We start from the raw sequence: 19,845 nt of genomic DNA on the forward strand, positions 1-19,845 counted from the left end.
CAAAGAAAAGGTTAAAATTTCAAACAAAGGAAAGGAAAAATCAGAATCTGCTAGATGAGGTGCTAAGTAGGCTGCTATGTTAAGCAGAACTGTTTAGCAGTTCTGCTGCAAAGCTGAAAAAAGGAAAAAAAATGCTGGATTAGGTGTTAAGCAGCCTGCTATGTTAAGAAGAACTATCATTTCTGCAATGCTACAAAGTTACTAATGTAAGAAATCAATTTACTTAATCCATAGGAACCACAGTAATGGTATATTTCCTTCACTGACATAAAATGCTTCTGTTTCGATGAAGCTTGAAATAGGGAAAAACCATCTTGTTCTGCTGAGGTGGCAATTATTCTAAGAGAAATAAATATCAGTAGATTGAACTTAAAAAAGCATCATCATCTTATTCTCCTTGCTTGAATTTTCACTATACTAGTGTCTTACCAGCAGCTCTATTTTGCCTTTAGTCACACACAGAAATAGAAAAACATTACGAACTCTGGGTTTTAAACAGATTGTTGTAGCTTCTGGATTCTGATTAGCAAAAGATTTAAAAGGCTTCAGCTCTTGACATAAGTGAAGCACAGTAAGCCAAACAACTGCATAGTTTAATGGTGCTGCCATTGTTGTTATTATTGAAAAAGCCTATGCTTCTTCTGCTTCTCTGCATAAAGAGTACTTTGGGCCTATTCCATTTAGATTAATGATGTTCCTATGAAAAGACAAAAAGAAAGAGCACAACACTGTAAACAACAGTTCCTCTAGCACACAGAGCAGGTCTGGGGTTGGGGGCTAGAACTGTGTTTGAGCTACAGTAATGATGCCCTCCATCTGTTAGTTCGTTATGGATGACAAGATTATGAAGGACATAATGATATGACAACTTCTCAATGCAACCTGCTAAATCAATAAGATTAAATCATCAAAGGACCATTTATTTTAGAGGACAGGTGTGGCTTTTCGCCTCTGGAAAGGAAACAGACTGGTAGCACTTCTCACACTGATAGTAAACCTCATTGTCTACCTCACATTGGGATCACAAGGCCTAGAGCACAGCTAGAAATGCAACATCACAACCACCTGCAAGAGGTTTGATCCTCTGTTAGTTCTCATCTTAAACAGACATGACCATAAACTTACTGCAGCTTGGAGCTGTTACGAATATTGCAATAAAAATGTCATTTCTTGGCTTTACTTTAGGTATTGTTGCAGATAAGGTACCAGAGACTGTAATGAGCAATTAAAAAAAAAAGTACACAAGGGACAATAGATTCTTTTTTTCTGTATTTTCCAAAATTTGACTTTCTTCCAATTGGAGAACCCAGTTTCAGATATGAAAAGGGCACTTGTTCTACAGTAACTGCATACAACTTACTCAGTTCCAAGTACTGTATTCACTTTTTTTGTTACCACTGTTGTCATTATCTGTCCAGTTGTTTAGGAATTTCTCTGTTCTGGGAATTACAACTAAGTTGTTCTTTCTGGTTCTATTTCCCCGTAGAGTTCAGCTAACTTCTTGAACTCAGGTCCCCAGTCTCCAAGGTAATTATAATCCTGGTCAGAGTGTGTTGTTGCTGAATCCAGGGAGCTGATAGACCCAGCCTCTGATCTATGACCCTCATAGGCATATGTCTGCAGGGAGTCATAGGGGGGCACGCTGGGGTCCAGATCAGCCTCTGCCAGTCTTTGTTTAATGAACTCCTGAACATCTATACTGTCCAGGCTTGAGGAGGGATGATGCCTGGACAAAGGCTTCACTTCAGGACGAACATCCCTCCGGTATTTTAGCTCTTCAGCAGCAGATGGGTTCCGCAGTGCTGTGATGTCAAATGCTTCTGTGTCTTCCTCTCCACCGCCCTCATCATCGTATGTTACAACATTTTCCCGGACATCTTCTTCTGAAATGATCAAAGGCTCCTTCTTGCTACGTCTTAGGGTGATGAAAAGGACCACAATTGCTAAAGAGAAAACTGCAGATATTAGAGTAGGTTTAAAGTTGACATCTGAATATGTTACAGAAATAGTAGACGCTAAGTCAAAAACACAGAGGTGTAATTTTTTTCAGGCTGGTATTTTCAGTACTGGTATTTGGGATCATCTGCTACTTAGTTTTTTGGGGATCTGATAAAGGAGATAAATGAAGATAACATTCTTTCAGGTAAATGGAAAACCAGTAACTAAAGTTGTCATTTTTCAGAAGCTTAATCCAGGGTTTTCAATGTTTCATTAAAACCAAATATTTTTAGTTTATATGCTAAACATATAAATTGAATTACTATGTAAAAGGTTTATTTTTTTCTAATGAATATTCACTTTTTGGTAATCAAATACAAAATTACAAGATAAATGTAAAACTACATATTTTAAAACAGCCTTATGACAAGAAAATACTGAAGCTCTAAGGAAAGTAGGTCTTAGAAAATGTGGTCTTTGGGAAGAAATCCTCAAAATATCCTCTCAGTTACACTGCAATTACTATTATTTCTTACCATCACTATAAAAATGCAGAAAATCCCATGAGTAGCACAGAGTCATGTATGCAGCAAGTTGTGTCTCTGACAGGAAAAAAAACCCAAACCAAAAACAACCACAGTATTAACTAATGCATAACACTGGAATTGGCCTGGGAAAATAAAAAAAACCTAAAAGGAGTCAAGAGGAAACGCACTTGCAATGACATTAATCTTATGAGTCTCCTTATAATCTCCTATGTCCCTTCTCCCTGTGGATTATGTTGTGCATTGCTATCAGTTTATTACACAAAGGTAATTAAGAAATGGCTTTTGTAGAGTGCTAATGATGCTTCTTACAGCACAATGCATTTCAAAAAGCATTGCCCATCTATTTTCTATAATTTTTCACACTGTTCAAGACACGGAATTAGAGTCAGTCTCTTTTTAAAATCTTTCCAAATTACAGAAATAAAGATCTGCAGTGCTAATTACTTGATAACCTCTGGAAAAAAAAAATTCTACTGGATTCCAGATAGCCACAAATGTACTTTAAAGGCATTTTTTTTTCCCTATTAACTTTAGCTAAACCTTTCCCCTCTAATCACAATTCTGTGTTTCTTATTTCCTCCTACTACCAGGCAACCACTGGTTCACAAAACATACCACACTGAAACGTAGTGCCCTGACAGATTCCGAGAGGCATTGGAAGGATAACACCATGCAGTGTGGACCCGATATTTTCTGAGCTAGCTCTTCCCAAGGGAAACTTTTCAACAATTTTCTTTTTCCCAAAACTGCCTTGTGTAAACAATATTCCTTTCCCATAACAACAGGTGCTGTTTGCTATTTCTATTATTTAGCCCATGGGAGAGGTGTCAGTCCTATGGACCAATAACGTGTCTTCTTAGTGCAGCATGTTATAAAACGGCTGAATGAGTTGTAAATAAAGCCTTCTGATTTCTACTGCCTTCTGACTGGAGTCAAGCATCTTTATCTCGTGTCCTATTGCGACAACTCAGTATTGCAAAATGGCTTACCAAGGAGAATGACAATGCAGAGCAGGATGGCGATTAAAGCTCCTGTGCTCAAGCCAGCCGAGGAGAGGAAGGCTTCAGCGTGGCAGGTTCTCACCCGCCCGTCCCTCTCACAGGCACAGACGCGGATGGTGAGGGTGCTGCTGCTGCTGAGAGGGGGCACACCATCATCAGAAATCAGGACTGGGAGGTAATAGATATCTTGGGTGGTTCGGCTGTATCTCCTTCGTCTTGTCAGGATACTGGCTGTATTATCTACAATATCAAAACCAGTGTAACATTTCAGTGAAGTAAAAAATGAAAGAAAAAATCAAAAGTTATTTAATGCTTGTTTCCCATCAAATGGAAGCATCAGGCATTTTAAAACTCACCAGTCCTAATCTGTGAAAATGCACAATCTAGAATTAAAATTTGTCAGAAAGACTTTCTGGCCAATAAAGGAAAAAGGGGAGGAGGTGGAAAGTAACTAACATTATATAAACAAGAGTATTTAAAATTCTTGCATTTTTGTTGGAATCTAAGTGAACTTTCACAAACATTTTGGGCTCAATTTGCAAGTGTTTTCATCCCATGTTATGCCGTTGGTAGCATACAGACACTTGTCAGTTTGAATACCGGGAATTATGAGGGTATCTATTGTACAATTTTTGCACAGCACAAAATCCTCTTAATTCTCAAAAGAATATTAACATTTCTTTAGTAAAAGCAAAAATAAGGCTTTCATGTTTTAGTGTTTGCAAAAGGTTTGAAAGTTTATGTGAGATTTCAGAAAACATCTGAAAGGACAGTGACCAAAGATATATGCTTTGGAGAGCTCTGGAGGAAGAGGGGAAGCAAGGGAAGGCAAAGGAAGGGAAAAAGAGTAGATATTACATGTTCTAAACTAGTAGAGTTCGAAGATAAATAAGAAAGGGGGAGATAGCTACATAAGACTTTGTCACCCTTCTGTTACCTACAGGTTCATCTGGCATAGACATACAAGGAACATCTACTGCTTATTACACACATATTGCAAGAGCCTTTGTAGGCACTAAGGAGGATAGGAAGTTGCCACACATATCCCTTAAAGTCCAAGAAATTAAGAGGCAGAATGCAGGGGAAGAAACGCTTCAACATCACATAGCTATAGCTAATATTCATATGTGTAAAATTTATTTTCATTTTGTCACCACTATGAAATTACTAGCCTCTGAATAAATTCCAAAGTAAATCAAAAAAAAAGAAAAATTGGAGACAGTGAGAGTTTGAAACACAAGCAGTTATGGAGAGAGAGAGAGAGGGGGACTGATAAATGGAAAGAGACATTAAAAGAAAAGAGCTTTCTTCTTGTATTGCTTGTCACATGGTTTCCAAATTGTGGGGTTATGAGTTTGGAATTTTTAGCAAACAACAGAAGGGTGATAAACACAAAATACATCTGCCAGGTTTCTCTTCCTATTACAAACAAACAAACAAACAAACAAACAAACAAACAAACAAACAAACAAGAAATGTTCTTATTTTTCCATACCACTGTAACTACAGTATTAAATGGCTTTATCAATCTAAGTAAAAATGAAATCCATGTCACTCTGAAAATCTAGTGCAACAATATAGCCAGTGTGGCATATATATATTTGTCCAATGGAGAGATGCACGCACATTTGAGTGAAAAAGTTACATTTTTGTTTAAACTGGATAGAAGGCCTGTTTCAGGTGATTACTCTTCATGCTACACTTTCTATCAAACTCTGGAAATTTTTAAAACATTCATTTTAACCTGCTTTTGTCAATATTTTATTTTGCGTACCATCTTACAGTGATATTTAGAAAAACTGATAATATCATCCCACATCAGCGTAGTATCACAAGATAATATATTTGGTAACAGGTTTTACACAAGAAATAAATATTTGATCTGGGAAGTGATACCATTGCTGCTAAGCCAAAAACTAAGCACTGAAGTCCTTTAGCTCTACATCCTCACGTAAGCAACACCCACAACACCACCCTTCAGCCCTCCACACTCCCCGCATTTTGGAAATATCAAATATCCAGCATGGTGTGTTTGTTATAAATTCATTAAGTGTTGTTCTTTTCACTTGGAGTGTACACAATATAAGGTATTTATTTGTTTGTTTGTTTGCTTGCTGTAGACCTTGGAGTCCTTTTACTTGTTTACATCAAGTTTACTTCTGCAAGGTTATGTTTTGATGACCGATGACACCAGTCACTTATTATGCTGTTTATATTCATTCAAGTAACAGAACTTTAATCGAACCAGAATGAGGTGATCATATAATTCTTTAATCTGCAAAATTGTGACAGAACATCATATTGTAGAAATCATATTTTCATAAAGATTATAAAATGTCCATGATATAACTTATTTTGCGAAGTTATTTGTTACACATATATCCTGCCCTCAAAATATTATGTATTTTGTTGTTCTGGGCCAACTAGGACTCTCACATAACACCCAAGCACAGTCACTATTATTAACATACACCAGTGACCCTTCTCAGGCAGTATGGATAAGAGTGCACGAGGTTTGTTTCCTGCCTCAGTATTATTCCAACAGTCTGCAGATCCCTAAATAGCCTCATGCATGCACCATGACACACTAAGGCATGTAAATTTCTTTTGCAATATGGTAACAGTATGCTGTTGAGCTGCAATACAACTTTCACATTATTTTGTAAATCAAAAGAGAAAAACCCCTTGATAGTGAAATATGGGTCCCATTGGGTTCTACACAGAGCCAAGAGGAGGTACAAGGCTGAAGGCAGTGCTTGTTGCCTGTGACATAAATTTAAAAAAGACTGAATGATCCAGATCACAGCTCCAGTAGCAGTGATAAAAATGCTGGCTGACAACAAAAGCATCAGAGACTTAACATAATGAAGAAAAACTGCAGACTTCTGATCAGGGATCTTGCAGTAATGACAGAATCTTAGCACAGAGACTACAGGCAAAGACATAAAGGAAAGAATATTGAGATGTGAGAATGTATGCTATGAGGGTAAACGTGGACAGATTGGAGGAAAATTGTGAGGAAAAAATATTAAAGTTAAGAGAAAAAAGAAAAGAAGAAAAAAATGGGAATGTTGAAGTGAAAAAAAGTGGAAAAACTATAATTAAACCATGCTTCTCTGGGAGGAAGGCCTTGCCAAACTAAGAACTGATATTTTTATACTGTGCAGAATAAATATAAATTTTAAAAAATAAACACTTTTTTTCTTTCAATGTTGTATTTTCTCATTCAATGTTTAATTGTTATTCTTGTACGGTTAACATTTCACAACTAAATATAAGATACAATAAAATATTGGTATAAGACACAATTAAAGGAGAAAGGAGACCAGTACAACCTTTTTAATTTCAAATAGCTACCATGGCGATTTTTTGTTGTTTGTATTCTTTTGAGTAGTAAGTCGATTTCTGTTGGAACAGATGTTACATGACGTGCCCAGAAGTTTCTGTAATAACATACCCAGTGATAAGGATTCTCAAAGAAACAGTGTAAAGCTTTTCCTTCAATGAAATTTCACAAATTTTAACACAAATAAAAAGTATGATCTTTCAGACACTGGCTTGGAAATTTTCTGTTCCCAATATCATCAGAGGTATTAATTCTCATTATTACTGAGAATTATCAGAATTATCAGAATTATCACAGATTTAGATATGGTAATTTAGTGTATTGTGTAACAGTAAAATATAGTATAGGTAAAATACTGGAAAGTATCTGAACTCTCACATACTATTTTTTTTCTCATTAAATTTCTTAAAATATTTTACAAATAAGATATCTGACATTTTTTTCAAAAAAGGAAATGGTGTCTGGTTTTCCAAAGGTCAGTGAGAATCAAACAAAGCAGAAAATTTTCAGCGCCAATACACTGCCATAACAGAGAAATTATGTCTCTGATGCTCCAGTCAGAGCTCTGCTCCTGAGGACAATTATATGCAAAGGTATGCCAAAACAATAATGGATAGAAAAAAATTAGTCAAACTGCAATATTGAATGCATCCTGACAACTATTTTGGTGTTCTGCGCTTTCAAATTTTAATTGCTTCTGTTTCTTATCAAAAACCATTATAGGAACATGTTGAGAGAAGAGCTTGAAAGACAAAAACTTCTAAGAGCTTTGCACAGAACAAAACAAAAAAAGAAAAAAAAAATCTCACAATCTGTAAAAGCTATAGGAAGCCAACTATAAAGTCTGACACTGATGATCTAGAAGGGAGTTTATTGAAAAGGGGAAAAAAAAGTTATATCAACAGTAGTAGTTTGAAAGGGAGCCAGGGGTTTATGTAGTGAGAAATTTCTTTGGTATCTGAAAAAAAAGATACAGCAAATAGTCAGGGAAGGCAAGCATATAGGATAGCAGCAATAGGATGATGGGAACTACAGATCTCATTCTTCTAGGCCTGGAAGGAAAGACTTTTTTTATCTCAATAGATTTAAATGGTGAACTTCACCCCTGAGGAGTATGAAAAAATCCAGGACTCACTGGAGATTACAGGACTGACTGCTAAGGAATATTAACAACTCCGACATAGGGAAAGAATGATATTTTGTGTTGTACATTGCTCCATTTAATGATCTAAACTTTCTAATGATCTAAACTCACTCCTGCTTGGGCTGTTCTCTGCAAATATGTCAGCTAGAAGTTAAGATTCATCTTAAGTGAGTTTGAGGTTACCCATGGGAAGTGCTGCATGGCTGTAACACACCAACTCTTAACACTCTGAAGATGTCATAGTTTACTAAGCCAGGCTGTACACTGTATACAAGGCTGTCATCATTGTCTTTTTTCCATCATCTCTGCCTTTTTACATTGAGCTTCTGAGCTAAATAAAGAAAGGAGGGCATAAGAAAATCAAGGAAGCAGAGATACATTGAGAACACCATGGAAGGTGACTGCTGGAGCACACTGGAGGATGCTCATTTATTATTCACAATTTGAGAATTCCTTTGACACATTATGCATTGAAAACAGAGACAAGAGAAATGGAAGTAAAAAAAAAAAAAAAATCCTGTTTATATCTTCAGGCATGTTTCAATTTTCAGTTCTGCTTGTATCAGCAGTTCAACTACTAGAAATTCTCTGAGACGTTATAAACTAATTAACACCAAAGAAGATACATTGGAATGATTTGCATTTCTTACATTTCTAAAGTTGGAGCTGTTAATTTGTTTATGTGGACTACATGATAGGCATTTCTGTTTCATTTCTTTATTGATAACTCTTGTAAATATTTTTTTTTTTTTTTGCTGGCTTCAAAGCTATTGCCAATGGGCAAAAAGCTATTATAAGGTTCTAGTTCAGTGGGTAGCAAAAATGAAAAGTAACATAGAACATATTTTTGGCCTGAAATATAGTCATTTGCTTATGGTTGATTTGTGAATCATCAACACGTTGCAGTCCAGAAAAAAAAAATGAAAGAAAATCTACATTATGCACTTAACTAACTTTACGATCAATCTTAGAATCAATTTTTTTAAATCAAAAAAATTTCAAAGACGTTCAGAGGCATTCAGAAGGCTGAAGAAGGAAAATGTCTTCCCTCTAGGGTAGCTGGCTCTGGTTTTCTGTTATACTCATGGCAGAATTCCTTTTTAACTTCCATGTGTTGATTCTGTGATAATACCTACGCAGACATTCAATTCATCTGCACTAACAGTACTTCTGTGGACTGTACTTACAGTCATCACGGGTGATGTTTACTTTGCACTTTCTCAGATATCACTTCTCTCCAGTTACAACTTGTTTTGTTTGCAGGATGATTTTTTACAGAAGGTCAGCAGTAACTCAGAGTAGCACATAACCAGAACAAGCAGGACTCTGATGTAAATGAAAGTGGGAGCTATGTGGGTGTTTTCCCCTTGTGATGGGTTGCAAAGTGGGGGCTTCAGTCCAACCATTTTAAATGCCACTTTAGATGTTCTAGAACAGCTAAGACATGTTCTATTATCTGGCATACTCATTTGCAGCTTGAAAGCTCTGAAGTTAATTCACAGACACATTGTCCAATATGGTAGGAAATAAGAAGGGCAGAGTGATTAACAGAAAGTTCTGTAAGAAATTCACACTGGGATGGGATCAATTACTCTCCGGAGGCTGCTTTCTTTCTAAATAACAGCAATGATGAGTAAAATTGGTCTTTTTTACTAGTTTTTGATCTGTGACACAGGGAAAAAGGTTAATATATATCACAGGCATGGGTGGAAGAATACGTTAAAAATTTCATTTTATACAGATGCCATTAAACTCGTTGTGCTCTAGATTTTGCAGAAAAACACGTCTCCACTTCTGTGGGTGTTAATGGATCTTCTGACACAAAATTTTAAAAAAATAGAATTTCCAGAATTATAGTATCAGAAAAATGGCATACCTTTATTCCAATTCCAGAATATTCTCCACCGCTGGGCAATAATCAAAGGGCCAGATCTTTGAGATAAGGGGGCAGAGGGGAAAAATAAATTGCAAATACTTTTTTGATATTAAACCTTTGTCCTGAAGAAATAAAAGGAGAACAAATGCTAAGCATTCTCCAGGGAGTTGTTCTTCATTGAAAGTAAGCTAAACTTAGTCTGCTATCAGAAGTCAGCAATCTCAATTCATTGAAATAAGAGAATGCACAGCTCTTACTGGCAGTGTTGGGTGAATGTGTCCATTATCTTCATAAACCCTTCTTGTCCAGGAAATTTACAATACCACTAAGCATCTATGGTAAATTGTATATCTTGTGATAAAAATAGACCCAGCAAAACAGTGCTTTACACTGCAGAAATTTTTTAAATGTTCTAAGTGAACTGTTTTCTGAGGGTTCAATTTTTTTCATCTCTTGAAAAGTATTATGTAAGCTGTGAAAGAGAAGTGTCTACATATTAAGGCTTGGAAATATGATAATAATGACACGTTCAGATGCATTTTCCATCAAACTAAAACATTTTGACAAAGATATCCACAATTCTATAAGCATCTGGAAAAATATTATTATTTTTTGGGTAAGAAAAAAAAAAGTACAAATCTAGAATTCAATACATAGAAACAGACTGATTGGGAAGAACTTCTGTCGTCTGTATTCTGATTTCCCAACAGAAGATGGCTTTAGTCCCATCTTGTTCTGGGAAGGTTTTAATGGGATATGCAAAAGTAGATAATTCTGATTAGGCAAAAAGTGTAAGTTTATGACACTAGAAAAAGGATTACAAAATTATCTATAAAAATATCCTAAAAAGGAAAGTGAAGAGAACACAGACGATAATGAAATGAGTTATGTAGAATCTGATCTATATAAAAGCACAGCAGAAAAAAATAGTTGGCTTCTCAGGTTTTAATAAAAATTTTAACAATTTTCTAGGCAGAATAAATTGTAAACAATTCTGTTTTCATTGAAAGACCTTCATAAGTACAATTCTCAAGCAAAAAAAGAAATGTTTCTTTGGGTTTGCTCTCTAAAGCTGCAGAAAATTATTACAACTTAATGCATTTTCTTTGTATAAGAAAAAAATTCTTTTCTAGCTCTTGTTCTGTCTAGTTTACATGAGCACAGATACTGCATCATTTTGTTTTCTGTCCTCTTGCTCATACTTGTAAGCCTTTATTCTCTCTGAACAGTACTTTTAAAATATGTAATAAAGCTCAAATAGCAACAAAGAATCTCTTGTACCTTAAGAATACAGTAGAGAAAAACTATCATATTCTGTATTTTCCTTTTTTTTTCCTTCAAATGAAAATTGTAGCATAAACAGACTACAGAGGGGAATCCAAGGAATTTTGTTGGATATTATATTTGGTATAGCCCTGTGACTCTATCCTGACCTAAATTTCCCAGAGGGTTTTAAGCTCTTCATTTTCAGGGTGAATATTCCACAAATGGAGATTTAATATTGTATTTTAGAAAATGCACAACTTCAGGCCCAAGAGATAAAAGTTTAACTGGCCAAATGACCAATTATATGAAATGAGGCTTTAATACCTATCAAAGTATACCTATTGCTGAAGCCATAGAATATATTTAAGCTGAATCATACACACATTGGGATTGTATATTGCTGCAATCTATGTAGGTAGATAGGAACAAACTACAGAATCTTATGCTTGTACAAGCCTTAGATTTCAGCCAAAGTGCATAGATACAAACATAAATATTTTAAGATCCAGTGTGCTGCTGTGGAGTATACTGATAATAAAGGAATAGGGGTACATTAATGCAAAAGTATGTTTGGGGCCCAAGAACAAAACTCCGTTGTTTTGGGTTATGAAAACAAGGGGAAAAATGCCTGCTGATATTTTAATGAAAAGGAACAGTTCTACTGAAGAAATAAAAAGGAGAGGATGATTGAATTAGAAAGTGACTGCAAGAGAAATATAGTTTTGTAGAGACAGATACAGCTACTAATAACAACCATTTTCTATGTGAAATCAAGAATTTGGGTTTATTATTATTCTGCAAAACATTATAAAATTCTCTTAAGGCAATTTTTGTAGGTTTTTACTTCAAAAACATAACAAACAAACAAACAAATAAAACCCTACAGGAATGGCAGCCTTTATAGAATTTGGAAATCCAGAGTTAAAAATAACAGCTGTCTACTGTTCAGAGCATTCTGATTGTTTTTAATGCCTGATGCTCAAAAACATGGGTTTTCAGAAATGAAAACTTGTCACAGACAAAAGAAAAACCTTTTCTGCCCACTTTCTTTCTGCTATTTCCTAGAATAGAAAGCAACAAAAAATCTGTTTCTGAATAGAAGTAGATGAGAAATATGAAAATTTTAAATGCTTGATAGCTGCATATTGTGCATATACTTCATAAGTGTTTCACTAATATTTTGTGTATAGACTATGTCACAAAGAAAAGGTTCCAATAAAGGACAATGTTTAAACAACAGATTCAAAGTGTCTTGTACCAAGTAAAATCATAACTATGCATTTGCTTTTAAGATAAAATTCTTGTTATGATTTGAGTTAAGCAGTCATTTTTTAATTATATGGCTAGTTTGGAAGTTGCATTTTTGGAGCCTCTGTATGCATGAGAAGACTTATGCAAGATGCTGTAAGAAGTGCAGAATTTTGTACTTCCTTAGGTGAAATAAAAACATAATGCACAATAGGCTTTTACCTTAGAAGACACCTTTTCAGTTCCTTCCTCTATTTCCCCCCTTAAAATCCAATCTAGGGTAGTCCAAACACTGCTTTCAGCTGTTGATTACAAAGTCATTGCTCTCTGATCTTGGGAAAGTAAAAAAAAAAGCAGCAAATGGTTCCATCCAAAGTTGAACATTTCTATCCAAAACATGACATTGCCGCATTAAAGGTTTGTTAGAACTTCATTCCCTCTTGTAAATCTATGTAGTTAAATAACTTATGTAGCAATGAACACACATAATACAGATCCAGCTTTAAATTTATACAAAACCATAAAATATCAACTGTATCACAAACCACAATTTTAGCAGAACTATTCAAAAAACTTCTTGATATAAACGTATTGAAACGAACATGCATATGGTCTTTTTCATGAGATCACAGTCAATGAGCTTATTGGAAAGACAGACTAAAGTACAGAAATATGTAACGGTACCCCTCCATTTCAGGAACAGTCTGGCTTTTTCTATAATGTTCCACCACAATCTGAGTGGGATTGATATATTAATCTCAGAAAGTACTCACTTAGGGAATATTTTTAATATATGAATTAGCTCTTCAATATATATGATTATTTATTAATATTGGTATATATATATATATACCTCTTCTGGAACTTAAATGTGAAATCCATTTATGTATTCTAAATAAATAGCACGACTTTTTTTCTGCTGTAAGTATAGGTAAGCACTGGGACAGACTCTTTAGGAAGATTATACAACTTCCTTCTCTGATCGATTTTACAAACAGATAAAAAAGTCTGTAAAGAATTGTTTCAATATCACTGTATTTACCAAATATACCAATGATGGAGCTAAGGCATTGCATAGGTCTAGTGATCTGTAAGATCTTAAAATGCATTTCACATCAGGACTACAAATATATAACTGTAAAATAAAGCAAATCCCACACACTTCCACACAGGCAGGCAAAGAAAGCCCCACAATATACACATACACAAAATCTCAAGAGGAAAATTTAGACAAACATTTAAAGTTTACTCTTATTTTCATCAGGTTGCAAAAAGGAGACCACAAGGTAATAATTGATCAAGAGCAAGGCTGATTTAGGTTTGGGTTTTAGAAAGGTTAGACAGATTTTTCACTCAAGAAATGTTTAAAAACATTTGTTTGAAAGACTCTGAGGGCTGTTTTCCTTCTGGGTCTATCTGTTATAAATTTTTGGTTGTAATATTTAGGCACACTTTACTAGGAATGTCATGAAGCAATAGACTATCATCTAGGAACCAGAGAAAGACCTGTAAAAGTAAGCATGAATTAAAATTTTTATGCCCCTTAATTTTTTTTTCTTTAAGGAATAATTGGTAATAACCTTGATAGTACCCAATCATTGCTATTCACCTAAAAGTAGGTAAAAAATTACATATTTCTCATTAATCCACTTTTCAAAAACATTCCTGAAAGTATGATGTATAAATGCTAAAATAAAGTGGAATACAAATCCAAAATCCAACTTCCGATTCATAGTTTGCAATATATTGTGTACACATACCCTTGATATCCAACAGTTCAGTGATGGTATATTACTTTTCCGTTTCTGTCAGGAAATGCATGGAAATTGCTCTGTTCAATCGAGACATCCCAGACAAAACAGAAGCCCATTTCTTTGAGATTTAGGTATTTGATTTACCTTCATTGTTCCTTAGAGTAAAGTTGGGATTCAAAGAAAGCCCTTCATCAAGAGAAAAATGGAATCTTGCACCATTTGCAGAGTTATCTTTGTCAGTAGCAGCAATAGTCTGAATTACCTGAAATAAAAATTGAGTATGTTGAAATTTGAACTTGACCCATATAGTACCTGACCTCAGCAGGATGCTTAAGTTTACCTTATTTTAATTTTCTACTTGACTGCTGCTGAATACAACATATAAAATGATTCGGTCATTAACTGTATTTCTCTAGCAGGAAATATTTTAAGAACCACGCTTCAGAGCCAGGTAAAAGCATCTAAAGGATCTTTATTTTCGATGTTTTGATACGGTCAGGACCTGGTGTAGTTATTTTCACCATCTGCATTTTATCCTGCTGACTTCTTGAATTTTACTTTTAGCTAAATATCTGTTTATATGGAGCCAAAAGACAGGCAGAACCAGGATGGTCTATGTGAAGGGTCATCTGCCTGCTGTCCTAGTAATTAAATGTACTTCAGTACTGATAAGGAAAAACAATTGACTAAAATATTTCTGTTAACTATATTTCTGCTAAAAATTTCCTGTTAAGAATCAGTTTTAAATTGCCAGAGAACAGAACAGGAAGAACAGCAGCCACTCCTGGTTTTAGTTTAGTTTGCCCAAAAGCAGCACAACAGGATGTAGCCAGAACCATGTCTGAGATAGGTATTTTTGAAAGGTAGGACCTTTGCTTTCAAAAGCCCTGGTGGTTTTTAAAATTTACTTTCAACTAAAATTGATCTAAGCTGTTGGAATGTGTGACCAAACAGTATTTCTACCTCTGCCTTCATTTTCGTGCTGGGTCTTGAAACTCAAGTGCTAAAGTGGAATCCAATAAAAGTTGTTCCTGTGATATAGGCAGCGAAGCCCACACACAGACTGCTGCACAGAGCTGATAGATATCCTGAGGGAAACATAAAAGGGGGAGGGCAAGTGCTCTTTTCATAAGAGTTTTTCTGTTCAGTGTTCAGCTACAGTCTGTCTGGACTGAACCTGATACATGAACTGTACAGACTCCTGTGGCTTGGTCTGTTTTAGAACTGAAAGACACCACGTAGTTTTCTACCTCCATTCACATAAGAGAAGCAAAATAAATACATTTTTTAAACCATGTTTGGGCTAGGTTAGAGCAAATTTTCTTCACAGTAGCTGGTAGGAGGCTGTGATTTTGATTTGTGCCGTAAAACGTTTTGGTAACATAGATATTTCTGTCATTGATGAGCAGACCTTGCACAGTGTCAAGGTCTTTTCTGTTTTTTGCACCACCCCACCTGCAAGGGGCTAGAGGTGTAGGAAAAGCTGCGAGGGGACACAGCCAGGGCAATTGACCCCAACTGACCAAAAGGGTTTTCCATACCATATGATGTCACGCTTCCTTACAAAGCTGGGGAAGAAGAAGGAAGGAGGGGATATTTGAAGTCAGCGTTGCTACATGTGATTATGTTCTGCTCTTCTGGAGATGGCTGAACACCTGTCTGCCTGTGGGAAGTGGTGATTTCCTTGCTTTTCTTTGCCTGCATGTGCAGCTTTGGCCATACCTATTACACTGTTTTTGTCTCAACCCACAAGCTTTCTTATTTTCCAGATTCTCTTCCCTATCCTACTGGTGGGAGAGCGAGCAAGTGGATGTGTGGGGATGAGTTTCCAGCTGGGGTTAAAACATGACAACTTAATAGGGTATGATGCTTAACCCATTTACTATATACAGTAAAGTATATTGCATGGACTATATACATCTGAGAAAACTAACAGTACTTATGATGGTTGCCAATAATATTTTACTAGTTTATCATAATACCTTTTGGTGAAGTGAAGCAGAATAAGATCAATCTGAAAATATCTGAAATATCTATATTTTAGATTGCAAAGTCATGGCAATACTAGTTGAGAATTTTGGCAAAAGCTAATTTTTCGCTACTAAATTTTGCGAGGTGACACAACTGTTAGTGAAACTACCATGTCAAACCAGAAATATAGGATTTTCTTAGCTATATATATTTAGTTCAAAATGTTGAAATGGTATTTGGCACAGCAGGACAAAAAAAAAGGTGATAGAAGAATATGTTCAAAAGAATAAATTTCTGTTATTGTTCAAATACTAAAAATGACATTAAATACCATACACATCTGTAAAAACTCCAGTTAAGACCATAAGAAAAAGATACTATTTTATTAAATATTTTTTTGTAAATTCTCAGTGTTGTTTCTCAGGGAAATATAAGTCAATTTGCCATGCAGCTTCAGCTTTTATTTGACAGCATGGTGGATAAATTTTGTTCCTGTTGCCCTATGCTACATAAAACATTCAGCGGCATTTTACAGAATGCTGCTCCAAGAGCTTGCCATTCTGCAACAAAAATACCTTTGATCAAGGCCTCAGTTACACATGACTAGTGTAAAAAGTATTTGGCTGTAAGACTAAATTTATAACTCAAAATATACTGTCTTTATTCCCTGATTTCACACATGTCAATTCAAGTATTCCCTGAATTCATGAATGTATGTAAAAAGTACAGCACCACATGGTACAAAAATTATGCTTTTTCACATAGAAAATAAATATTGTATGCTTACTAGGATAGGTCAAAACATTAGAGGCCTGATTTGAAACAGAAAGTTCACACATTTTCAGAAAAGATTTTTAAGACATTCATTCAGCAGTGAGAAACAAAAGTATGTGTCATCTTGACACCCAAATGTACTATTAACTCTTTTCTAATTAATTGGCCAAGTACTTAATAGCCTATTAGCAGACATTAGCATGTACCTTGCCAAGCCTGATTAAAATAAAAATGTAGACACATAATCTCAACTTCGGCAAAGCCCAGCTGACACTCTGATAGGAGGAAACTGAAGGGTCATGATATTTTTTTAAAGGCAAGACATGATGAGGAAAGAGAATTTCAAGAACTGAGGAAAACTAATTGACGAGGACAGAGAGCAGGTGCTAAATTCTACTCAGAATCATTTTAGAATTGAATCAATAAACGAGCAAATATACACATGAAAAACACATAGCAGAGTCATTCCTTGCCAGCTAACATTGATTTCCTTTTTGGAAGATGGCAAAATGCCATTTTTCTATATTGGCTAAATTTCATAGTCATTCACAAAATCAGTATATGTCGAGAAGACAGTATTCTCCAAGTCTGAATGTCATCTAAGACCAAATCATGGCTACTTCATCTACTTTAATATATAATATCAACCAGGCTTCACTTGGAATCTGTTGCAGATACTTAGTCTACCTTCTCAACCATATGATTACTAAGTGACTAAAGATATCATGTCAGCATGGAAATGATTGTCTCCTCATAAGCATTTTCTTTTTGACGTGCCTTAGGTTTGGTCATTTAAAGTTAAGGCTTAAGCATTAAACACTCAAAGCTTTTTTCTTTTTTTTTTTTTTTTTTTTTTTTTTTTTTTTTTTTTTTTTTTTTTTTTTTTTTTTCCCCCTCTTTCTTTCCCTTCCCAAAAATAGAACACTGGAGGGAAAAAAAGCAGGAGACAGGCTCTGCAATTAGATGATACTGTGATTTCAGTCAAAAGAAGGGTCTCCTGATAATAAACAAGTAAACACAAGAAGTCTTTCAGTAACTATCTACTGGTTAGTTTATCCCACACATAAAAAATTCAAAATAGATGTGCTAAGGAGAAAAGGAATCTTACAGGACAGTGCAATGTGGAAGCCCAAGTCAGGAAGATGTCCCCAGCAGTACAGAATTTGTAATTTAGGCACAAATCTTATGAAACATTCTCACAGAATGTTGGATAACTCAAAGTTATACTGTCTTTTCAGTGAACCACCCAGCTGGAAACAGTTTTTAGCATATAGAACATTTGTCCTTTCCTGCAATCAGTTTTTTTTCACCTCCCTAATATTTGTTGAACACAATTAATTTTCTTCTTTCCTTAGACTAGATGGAAATATCTGAACAAAAGATGTGTACTTATGTGTTTTGTTTTGACTTTTGCTGAAAATTGTGTTATAATCTTTCTGAAATCTTGTTCTGAAATGCAAATAAAAAATGGTTCATAACACATATATAAAAAAAGCCCTATTAGTTGAAGTATACAGCATCAAGCTGGTCCATCTTTTTCTATTAAACTACAGCTTGTAGAGTCCCTCATGGTGACACTAATCACGGGTGTCAAACTGCAGTGTTGCCAAGGTCAGGAGTCATTCACACGTGCAACAGTAGCTCAGGGAGAAGTACAAGGTCGACCCAAACAGTGACCAAATGCTATTGTACCCCTAAAAGATCTTGCCCATAAATTTTCTTTTGTAAAACTACTATTAGAGAATTAAAAATTTGCTACAAAATATTAGCTACTTAACAGCAACAATGGCCCCAGCAAATAACATTTCTGACCTAGCTTCACTGCATACTTTACCTTATTATTGGTTATAAGAATTTAACATTTATTGTTAAATTATATAATTTTAAAAATATCAGAAGAAGTTGAAATCGGTTGCAACTAATGCTTAAAAGAGGCTTTTTCCCCCACATTAGTTTTTTACAAGTTCTAATTCTTCTATATTTGCCTTTATTTGAGCTTTTCAGAACATTATTTTTACTTTAATAAGAATTTAATAAGAGGTATTCAGCTCACAGACAGACCTACTTGGATTTTCTAGTGTCTCAATAAGAGCACTGAAGAACACTATACAGTCATTAGCTTAGAAGGAACATCTTTGCACACTGCTCTAAAGACAGGAAATAGGATCTCTTCTGTAAATTGCATATTACAGAAGGAGAGAAAGCCACAGTGGTTTCCTGATTATGCTAGGCCACTTGTTGATCAGTGTAATAATAAATGTCTTATAAAGAGTATGATTATCAGCTCACCAAATCTATTTATCATTTTGAGTTGTTCAAAGTAGAAAAGAGGAATGGCTGACATTAAAGACCTTCCAATACTCAGTAGCCAGGCAATACAAAGATAAGTGAAATTCATTATAAATAGACATAAAGTCTTAACTTCACGCACCTGATGATGATCTCTGATCTGACTATTGCCTTTAATGATATTGGTGTTATGGCAGGCATAGTTTTTTTACTACTGGTTTAAAAGCACAGTCATTCCTAGAAATTGCTATGGAAGTACTGAAGATCAAAGCAGAGATTATCATGTATTATGAAGCCTGAACTATTTTAAGGATTATAAACCACTGCATACCTGCATCTTGAATCTTGATTCTATCTCAAGGTGAGTAGAGAGGAATTGGAGAAAGTTTAAAGGAGGAAAAGATGAGTGATCAAGAGTCTGTAAGGGCTTTATCATTGATCACCCCTGTTAAATAGGACTGACTCAGTCTGGACAAAAGACAGCTAAGGGACAATATGCTAAAGATTTATGCATGTCACAGTGATAGTAAATAGAGATCAACTGCACTCCCTGTCTCCCAAAAGAACAGGTAAATATTGATTGAAGACCACATGGAAAGATTATATATATATCTATATCTATATATATCTATATATATCTATATCTATATATCTATATCTATATCTATATCTATATCCATATCTATATCT

At 35.0% G+C, this 19,845-nt stretch overlaps 1 protein-coding gene across 2 annotated transcripts in view; it reads right to left on the reverse strand.

Moving 5' to 3' along the window:
* Positions 1-1,141: 1,141 nt before the first annotated feature.
* The window catches only part of CDH18 (cadherin 18), a 159,842-nt gene continuing 141,138 nt past the window's right edge, over positions 1,142-19,845 (reverse strand). Inside the window, exons 9-11 of one of the 2 annotated variants that reach the window (XM_066186460.1) lie at positions 14,266-14,383; positions 3,476-3,727; positions 1,142-1,943 (exon numbers count right to left, since the gene is read on the reverse strand). In XM_066186460.1, coding sequence (XP_066042557.1) covers positions 1,453-1,943; positions 3,476-3,727; positions 14,266-14,383 — 861 coding nt within the window. In that variant the 3' untranslated portion in view covers positions 1,142-1,452. Of the gene's footprint in view, positions 1,956-3,475; positions 3,728-14,265; positions 14,384-19,845 lie in introns of both variants that reach the window. The other variant, XM_066186452.1, reaches the window with a different exon arrangement.

The sequence above is a fragment of the Chamaea fasciata genome, unplaced genomic scaffold (assembly GCF_029207755.1).
Source record: "Chamaea fasciata isolate MVZ Bird 193981 ecotype frontalis unplaced genomic scaffold, bChaFas1.0.hap1 SCAF_1, whole genome shotgun sequence".
In the NCBI taxonomy this organism is placed as follows: Eukaryota; Metazoa; Chordata; class Aves; order Passeriformes; family Sylviidae; genus Chamaea; species Chamaea fasciata.